Source organism: Mandrillus leucophaeus, unplaced genomic scaffold, assembly GCF_000951045.1.
Source record: "Mandrillus leucophaeus isolate KB7577 unplaced genomic scaffold, Mleu.le_1.0 Scaffold35, whole genome shotgun sequence".
Lineage (NCBI taxonomy): Eukaryota > Metazoa > Chordata > Mammalia > Primates > Cercopithecidae > Mandrillus > Mandrillus leucophaeus.
In genome coordinates this window covers 819423-829465 of record NW_012103698.1, presented here as the reverse complement: position 1 = coordinate 829465, position 10043 = coordinate 819423, and the positions used below count along the sequence as shown (strand labels likewise).

At 38.1% G+C, this 10043-nt stretch overlaps 1 protein-coding gene across 2 annotated transcripts in view; it reads right to left on the bottom strand.

Annotated features, from left to right (window-relative positions):
• Positions 1-10043, bottom strand: part of TTBK2 (tau tubulin kinase 2) — a 175728-nt gene that overhangs the window by 73819 nt on the left and 91866 nt on the right. For both annotated transcript variants that reach the window (XM_011989224.1, XM_011989225.1), the window contains 2 exons: positions 4880-4972; positions 3809-3934 (listed from right to left, as the gene is read on the bottom strand). In XM_011989224.1, the coding sequence (XP_011844614.1) occupies positions 3809-3934; positions 4880-4972 (219 nt within the window). The remainder of the gene's footprint in view (positions 1-3808; positions 3935-4879; positions 4973-10043) is intronic.

Below are 10043 nucleotides of genomic sequence, written 5' to 3'. Positions count from 1 at the left end.
TTTTTTTTTTTTGGCTCATCAGCTATCATTAGTGTTAGTGTATTTTATGTGTAGCCCAAGACAATTCTTCTTCCAATGTGGCCCAGGGAAGCCAAAAGATTGGGCACCCCTTGGCCTTACATGGTAGCTTTAGAAAGAGACCTTCCTTTACCACTCTATTTGATAGGAGGTTCCTCCTTGTTTTCAGCTTAACCTTTTTTCTTGTTTGCCTCACAAGTAGCATCTGTGCCCTCAGAAAAATGTAATTCAGATGTTATCAGAGTCAGAGGATCCTACAACTGCTCTATGTCCCCCAAAGCAAGAGGCAAATCTACTGCATTTTGACGTAATCTACATTTAAACAGTCCCATTCCTAAACCCGGAAAGTATATTAAGAAGATTAATGAAGCTTGCTTAGCTTTGCATTTCCTCTCTATCCTATCCTCTGATATTAGCAATGCTGTAGCAGTGGGTGAACTGGTTGAGATACACATTTTAGTTTCAGTTTCACCAACAGTGTGAATATTTATGGATTTCATTAGTCTTCTCAACTTGCTAAGTGATGTTTAACATAATTTGAATACTCTAATAAAGATATTTGTGTTCTTATCAGGATCATGTGATCCTATTATTGTTACTACTGTTATTGAGATGGAGTCTCACTCTGTCACTCAGGCTGGAGTGCAGTGGCACAATTATGGCTCACTGCAGCCTTGATTCACTCAAGCAACCCTCCCATCTCAGCCTCCCAAGTAGCTGGGACTACAGGTGCATGCCACCACACCTGGCTAATTTTTTTGTTATTTGTTGTTGTTGTTTTGTTTTTTGTAGAAACAGGGTCTTACTGTGTTGCCCAGGCTGGTCTCAAACTCCTGGCTTCAAGTGATACTCCTGCCTCAATCTCCCAAAGGTGCTGAGATTACAAGCATGAACCACTGTGGTTGAAACACTCTGTCTCTTATAGTTGTTATAATATTCAGAATCTAACAAAAACAATATTTATAGGAACATATCTGCTTTAATCTTGTTTATAATTCTGATAACTTCACATTTATTTTAACAGACAGAAAACAGTATTTAATCACTTATAGGGTTAATTTTTCTTGTATTCTCTGTGTAGGAAACTGTTGGTAAAGACTCAATTAAATTTACCTAACATTTGTTGAAAATTTAGGTGCCAGGTGTAATATGGGGTTAAAAAAATAAGACATAGTTGTTTCTCCAGGATTTAAAAGCTAGTTAGGAAAACACAATACATAATTTCACAAAATAATATAAAACTTCTCAAAAGCAAATTTCAGCCTTTATTGTAAAGTGAGAGACACATAAAAGATTCCTGGTAGAAAACAAAATAGCTATTCTCTCTAGGTCCACACCTGATGTCAGAGTGAACAATAGCAGCTATTGGATGAGGTGTCAGCCATGTGCAACATGTTGAAGTAATAACATTCTATGGCAAGATATTCTAATTTTTAAAGATTTATAAAATATACACAAAGTGAAAGTGGCTCTGTAAAACTGCATCATTTAACACTTTGACTATAACAAAAAAATTGACTTTGGTCTTAGCTCAGAATAGACGAAGCTGGAAACATATTATTGCTATTTGACCTTTGATGTAGCTAGGGAAGCAGTTATACTAAACATGGATATGCTTTTTGCTTGTTGATGAAGGTTTATTGTTGTTTTTAACTTTACTGGTTGTCCCATGAAAAATCTAAAATTTTGAAAGAAAAGACCAGGTATGGTGGCTTCATGCTGAGTATCTCAGCCCTTTGGAAGACCAAGGCAGAAGGATTGCTTGAGGCCAGGAGTTCGAGACCTGCTTGGGCAACATAAGGAGACCTCATCTCTGCTTTAAAAAAAAAAACAAAAACAACAAAAAAAGCCAGGCATGGTGCACACTTGTACATAAAGCTACTCAGGAGGCTAAAGTGGGAGAATCACTTGAGTCTTGGAGGCTGAAGCTGCACTGAGCCGTGACTGCACCGACTGCACTCTAGCCTTGCTGACAGAGCGAGACCCAGTCTCAAAAAATGTTTTTAAATAAAGAAAATAAAATCTTGAAAGAACAGTAAGTAAAATCAAATTCAGGAATGAATCTCAAACTGCAAAATTAATCACAGGGACAGCATTAGTTCACAAGACCATTCAGATTAAAAGTAGTTATTTTTCTCAAGATGAAGACTGAGCAGAAAAACAAGTGGCAGAAGCTGCAAAGCTCAGGGTTCTGAAACCTGATGGCATATTGATACAAGTCATTAGAACACACCCATCACTTACATCAACATCTTTTTTCAATTATCCTTCTCCTGTCCACCTGCCCTCTGTTCTCACTCACTGCTTATGAAAGATCAGAGCAGGAAAGAGCTGGATTATTTACAGAATCTGTGAAACAAAGTAATGTTATGCCTGTTCTCTTTCTTCCAAAAATGGAAAATTACCATACTTTGCTTTGTTATTAAGTGACAGAAAAGCCCTTAGGAGAATGTCCAACTGAAAAACTTGAGAACAATAATTTGTTAGTTTAAAATAATCATAGATCTAAGTTTCAAACTTTAGCTGGTAAATATGATAGTCTTCTTTAGACGTAGGTTTAACTAAGAAGAGAATGTGATCGAAGTCTTTTACTGTCCTAAATTCCCCTATGCAAATTTTGTCAGTAAAAAATTATTAGCACTCAAGATGGGAAAGTTGGAACATTTTTCACCTCCTCTTGAATCTAGTCTTACAGGTATAATTTCATTGCTTTAAGTAACGTGAACTCTATACATTTCAGAAAATACATACAAAAGGTAAATATAAGAACACATACAAAAACAACTCACACACAGTGTATCTTCTCAATTTGTTAGGCAGTCCCTATTGTTTACAACACAAATTGGCATATGCGTGAGAAGACAAGCTCACCCATTTAAGGTCTCTAAGGACTCATGGCTGTATGTTGCCTCTTTGCTTTATATCCTGTTTGTATCTTATACAAAAGCAGCAATTTCACAGAGAAATGATTACTATATGCAAATACATTCACTGTGCTATAGATACCTCTTAGTCTTTTGACTGCACAACACTGACAACACTTTAGAATTGAACTACCATTCTCATGCAGTCTATGTGTTGTCCTTTGTAAGAATGATATACTAATATACATATATAGTTTATATATATAATATATATATATAATATAATTCTTATTACTGTGTGTGTGGCTGCATTTATGTTTGCAGTGGTAGCAATTATTTGGTATTAAGCCCTGACCAAATTCTCCCTGAGAGCAACAGAATCTTCTGAAATACCACTGGTTGGGGTTAGGGATGCAATTTATAGTAGACCAAGTAGAGCCTTCTAAGGCTCATTAACTGATGCTCTAAGGAAATGATTCTCTGACCACAGACAAAATGGAGCCAATTTTCATTGACCGCTGTCCCACAGCATATTAACATACGATATGCTGCCCTAAAGCCCTTGACAGATGCATTACCTAGTTGGACATTTCCTTCTGGTCAAAAAATTAGCTATAGAATTTACATAATTTCAACTATCAGCAGTTCTATATGCCGAAAGAATCAGGCAGGAACAGTAAAATTTGTTACAAGATGAACAGACCTAAAACTCTAATGAAGTTAAGTCCATCCAGAGGGATGAAACATAACACACACACTGACACTCCCATCACAAGTTAATTTCACCATGTTTCTCAGGATGTATTAAAACAGTCTTATTCTAAGGACCTCCCCTACTCATTTATAACACCTTCAAAGCTACAATAAGTGAAAGCAGAGACTAAGAGAGAAAATAACTAACCCACAGAACTCACAAAGATGGTTACCTGGTAGTCTGGTTTTGTAAAATAATCCAAAGAAGAGATATGGTCTAGAAAGATGCTGAATTCTGGAGGGAGATGTTTCAGCATGAGCCTGTGGTCATATCTCTCCTTAATAGAGCCTACTTGCTCCTGGGAAGTAAAGAGAAAAAGAGCTACAGTCAATTTCTCTTGGCGGTTAGGCATTAAGAGCCCCTCAGTAGCCGTCTCAAGGGTATATACTAGGGAATGAGATAGTGGGTAATTAAGTATAAAGCAAGAACTGAGCTCTTACTAACAGCTTAATGTACAATGTTTTAAAATGGAAAAAAACTATTATGCAGAACCAAACAAGTACTACAGAGTTCTGCATCAGTATATTGATAGTCCCCAAAAGAAATTATTTAATTTAGTTTTCTGAGACAGGGTCTTGCTCTGTCGCCCAGGCTGAAGTGTAATGGCATGATCACAACTCACTGTAGCCTCAACCTTTGAGACTCAAGTGATTCTCCTGCCTCAGCTTCCCAAGTAGCTGGGACTACAGGCACATGCCACCATGCCCAGCTAATTTTTAAAAATTTTTTGTAAAGATGGGGGTCTTGCTATGTTATCCAGCCTGGTCTCGAATTTTTGGGCTCAAATGATCCTCTTGCCTCAGCCTCCCAAGGTGCTAGGATCATAGATGTGAGCCATTGCACCCATCTCAAAATAATTTATCTTAAATCTGATCTACTTTTCTTTATCAACACATGTGTTTACAGTTTTCTAAATCAAACAATATAATGTGACAATCAAAAACTAAAAGCTTACTTGACTTACCAAAACAAAGGGGAGAACTAATAAAATTAAAAGCTAAGATGGAAGGCTATAAATTAATCAGAAGCAATTAGTGTCTATTCTCCATGTACACAGAAAAATCTCATAACATTAATTTGATCTCTAATGTCAGCTCAGAGAGAAAAATATATATACTGGGATATAGTAAAAGTGCTTATAGATTTTAAGTCTTATACATAAGTATATTTTCAACAAAAATGTTTATTCAGGAGAAATTTTTATTTCTTCCACCAAAATTGACATCTCCATTCCCAAAATTACCTTGTCCTTTATTTTTCTCCATGGCAGCTGACCAACCACAAACTCCACTAACATGTAGAATAAGGACCAAAGGTCATCATGTCTTCCCATTTCCTTCATAAACAAAACAAAATCCAGTCACATTACATTACTATTACTTGTGAGTACATTACATTGGTCAAGGCCTAACCATTTTGTTTCACCTTATTAGGTGAAAAATGTAAATTGATTTCCCAAAAAATTATATGGTAAATATATATATAAATTTACATAGCAATACAGCAATCTATATGGCAGAATATATAAACTGAAAAACCTTTTGAAACAAAGGACACCCCAAAACATGGAAATGCTGGAAGTAATATAACAGCCCGTTAGTTAATGTGTTCATTTAGAAGAAAGAGAACTCTTAAAAGCTTTTTTTTTTTTTTGAGACGGAGTCTCACTCTGTGGCCCAGGCTGGAGTGCAGTGGCCGATCTCAGCTCACTGCAAGCTCCGCCTCCCGGGTTCACGCCATTCTCCTGCCTCAGCCTCCCGAGTAGCTGGGACTACAGGCGCCCACCACCGCGCCCGGCTAATTTTTTGTATTTTTTAGTAGAGATGGGGTTTCACCGTGTTAGCCAGGATGGTCTCAATCTCCTGACCTCGTGATCCGCCCGTCTCGGCCTCCCAAAGTGCTGGGATTACAAGCTTGAGCCACCGCGCCCAGCCCAGCTTTTTTTTTTTGAAGGTGGAAATAAGGGAAGCAAGCTGCTCCTGAAGTTTTGGCCGCTCTGGGGGCATCTGTCGTCAGCGTATCCACCAGGAAGGGGACAGGCATAAACTCCTACATGGGACGGGAGTTGTAACTGAGATACATGCCACCCCCACCATATAGCTAGGGCCCTAAAAGGGTTACATCCGTAGTGTAGTATTTGGTGTGTACCTTAGACTATAATAATTGTTTTCTGTAAAATTTAACTGCTATCAAAAGAAAAAAATGAGTTTTTAAAAAATTGCCCTGAGAATTTGTTACCATAGGCCTGTCCCTCATTTAGACTGGGGGGTTAAATATATACCTGTGTGGTCTGAAAAACCAAGGGTGATCATGCCCTGCAGGAATGACAGAAGCAAATTTGTCCTCTCAGGATAAATACATCCCTAAATTCAGACCTCACAGAAGTGCTATACAAAAAGCCTCACCAAATGTTCATTATTCAGATTTATAAAGTGTATTAATAAGCTAATGTCAAAAGAAGCTACAAAAAGTAGAAAAAAGTATCCAAGGATTTCAGAAATGGAATCATAGGATACAAAGAATGTTTAAAATGTTAAAATGAAAAATGGAATCAGTCACCAGAAAAGAATCATATTCAATAAAAACAAACCAAAACCCAACCAGATTTGAAAAATGACTAAAAAGAACATCTAGAAATAAAAAGCACAATTATGGAAATTAAAAACTCAATGGACAGGTTTAAAAGCTGATCAAACACAGCAGAAAAAAATCAATTGGAAAATAGATCTGAAAAAATTATCTAGAACGCAGCACAGAGACACAAAGAATTAGAAAATCCAGTAGTGAACTTAAAAGGAAGTACAAAGGACAGCATAAGAAAACCTAAGAAAGTCTAATACATCAATTTGGTGACTGGGCAAAAAGGGTATAAAGGGAAAAAGGGAATATGAGAATCTTCCAGAATCGAGGAAAGACATGAACATTTTGGTTAGGAAACACATCAAATCCCAAACAGATAAATATCTAAAAATCCACACCTAGGCACATTTGAATGCAGGACTCCAAAGACAGAAGATACCAAAAGTATTCAAATAAAAAGGACAAATTGGCTAGGCATGGTGGCTCATGCCTGTAATCCCAGCACTTTTTGGGAGGCCAAGACAGGTGAATTGCTTGAATTCAGGAGTTCCAGACTAGCCTGGGCAACATAGCAAAGCTCCGTCTCTACAAAAACTACAAAAATTAGCCAGGTGTGGTGGCGCATACCTGTGGTCCCAGCTACGCAAGAGGCTGAGATGGGAGGATTGCTGGAGCCCAGGAGGTCGAGGCTGCAGTGAGCCGAGATCATACCAGTATACTCCAGCCTAGGCAACAGAGCAAGACTCTCCCAAAAAATAAAAAATAAAATAAAATTTTAAAACGGACAAATTAAGGCCGGACGCGGTGCCTCATGCCTGTAATCCTAGCACTTTGGGAGGCCGAAGCTGGTGGATTGCCTAAGCTCAGGGGTTCAAGACCAGCCTGGGCAACATGGTGAAACCCCGTCTCTATTAAAAAATACAAAAAAGTAGCTGGGTGTGGTGGCGTATGCCTGTAATCCCAGTTACTCAGGAAGCTGAGGCAGGAGAATTGCTAGAACCCAGAAGGCAGAGGTTGCAGTGAGCCAAGATCATGCCATTGCATTCCAGCCTGGGCAAGGGAGGGCGAGAGAGCAGGACTCCATCTCTTAAAAAAAAAAAGTAAAAACAATTAAATAAAGTAACAAAGATGTTTTCAACAGTGACCCAAGAAGCAGAAGAAGGTAATTTTTTTGAAGTATTGAGATAAATATTAACAAGATTAAAATGTAAAACAACAATAAGACAGTATGACAGAGTTCAAGTGTTTTTTTGTTTTGCTCATTTTTTGAGACAGAGTCTCGCTGTAGTCAGCCCGGGCTGGACTGCAATGGGGCACTATCGGCTCACTGCAACCTCTGCCTCCCAGGTTCCAGCAATTCTCCTGCCTCAGCCTCCCGAGTAGCTGAGATTACAGGCGCCTGCCCACCACACCCGGCTAATTTTTATATTTTTAGTAGAGACTGGGTTTCACCATGTTGGCCAGGCTCAAGTGTTTTTAAAAGTCCTTGTATTATTTAAGAATTATTTATGTTAAAACTTTAAGATTTGGCAAGGCATGGTGGCTCATGCATGTAATCCCAGCACTTTGTGGGGCTGAGGCTAGAAGACTGCTTGAGGCCAGGAGTTTGAGACCAGCTTGGGCTACATAGCAAGACTGTCAATACAAACAATTAAAAAATTAGCCAGGTACAGTGGTGTGCACCTGTGGTCCTACCTACTGAGAAGGCTCAAGCGGGAAGACTGCTTGAGCCCAGGAGTTCAAGGTTATAGTAAGCTATGATCCTGCCACTACACTCCAGCCTGGGCAACAGAACAAGACCCTGTCTCTAAAAAGTAAAGTTTAAGGAACCAGAAAAAGAGAAATGGAGTGTATTATTTTTAGATATTATCAAATCAGGGATTCAGAGTATGGAAAAAAGAAGCATGTTAGAATTATCTGGGAAACCTTTTAAGATTAGACAAGCAACTCTGGAAGTTCCAAGAGCTGCACTCCTGCATCACCTCACAAATTAACAATCGTTGTGAACTACATTACTGAGTAAAAGCATTCTACCCCTCAGGTGTGCTGAGAGCAGGAAAGAGGGTTAAGAACCACTGCTATATACTATATAACCTCTACAAGGTTAGATGAGTAACAAATAAGCAAGTTATCAAAGTAACTGTTAAAGGACACTACACTGGAAAGGCTTTTAGAAGAAATTGCCGCTGTCTAAATTAAAACAATAAAAGTACATAATCTCTTTCTATTCGCTACTTTGAAAATGCTTATGTAGCTATTATAATCTCTGAAAATACTTACATTTATCTTAAAAATAATGTACTTTCACAGATTCCAATGTTGACATAATTCTTTAATAAAATTAATTGGAAAACCTAGTATTTCTAAACTTTTATAAGAATCTATCAGGAAAAGAAGAGAAATTCTTTTCAAGGCAAAGTAAATGACTAGATAACATAAAATAAAGCAACATTGAATCAAACCAAATGAGTTTAAATGCTTGGCAGAGTGCTACACACTGAGAAAAATGGCTTTACTATTTTCAATTTATAATGACACCATAGGAAACCAAATTAACTGGAGCACAGCATTTAAGATCACAGTATACTCTTCCTATTATATGTTGGTCAAGTTCTCATTAAAGCAATTTTGGCTTATCAGAACAGGAACAAGGTAAAGAAAAGAATCAAGAAAAAACACTTTTCTCCCTGTTTTATAAAGGAATCACTTGTTAAGCTTCTCAACTCCATGCAAAAAAAGTTAAAGGATTGATAATCCATAAAAATGCCCACTTTTCCTACTCATAAAGTTCGGGATGAAGGGGAAAAAGTCAGCGCAGAACAAAGGGACCAAAGGAAGGGGGTGAGGGAGATATTTTTAAAATTTAACCCAAGAGGAAAGGGATAATTTACTAAAATGAACATTTTTAAATTGTCAGTACTTGAAATCTTCATGAAAACAAAAGGTTTGGTAGGGAGAGGGATATCACAGATTAGATACGTATTACAGACAAAATGATGACTCCACATTTCATTAGGTATTGATAGCATTATATTACCAAATAATTTCTTGAAATAGTACACAGGTGTTCAATCTCTTCCAAATTCTCTCTCTCTATATATATGTATCTTTTTTGAGACGGAGTCTTACTCTGTTGCCCAGGCTGGACTGCAGTGGTGTGACCTTGGCTTACCACAACCTTCGCCTCCCAGGTTCAAGTGATTCTCTTGCCTCAGCCTCCCAATTAGCTGGGACTACAGGCGCATACCACCATGCCCAGCTAATTTTTGTATTTTTAGTAGAAACGGGGTTTCACTATGTTGGCCAGGCTGGTCTCGAACTCCTGACCTTGTGATCTGCCCACCTTGGCCTCCCAAACTTCTATATTAAATTTGTTAATACTTATATCTAATTAAGGACACAGATTCCCCATAGACATAAATACACTTAGCGATTGTCTTTTCTGGCAAATTCAATTTTATTTTCCAAGCAGCTGCACATATCTATTATCCACGATACACTATACCTTGCATTAGTATTACCAATTCCATTACCATCAGTGCCACACAAGAATGAATTAGAACAAACATTTCAAGCAACTTTGTAGCTATTAAAGGGATCCTCAACTCTCAAGCACTTTCCATACCTTTGTTTTTATTAAGAAGTCAATCTCACTTTGGGAGGCCAAGGCAGGTGAATCATGAGGCCAGGAGTTTGAGACCAGCCTGGCCAATATGGTGAAACCCCGCCTTTACTAAAAATACAAAAAATTAGCTGGGCGTGGTGGTGGGCACCTGTAATTCCAGCTACTCAGGAGGCTGAGGCAGGAGAATCACTTGAACCTGGGA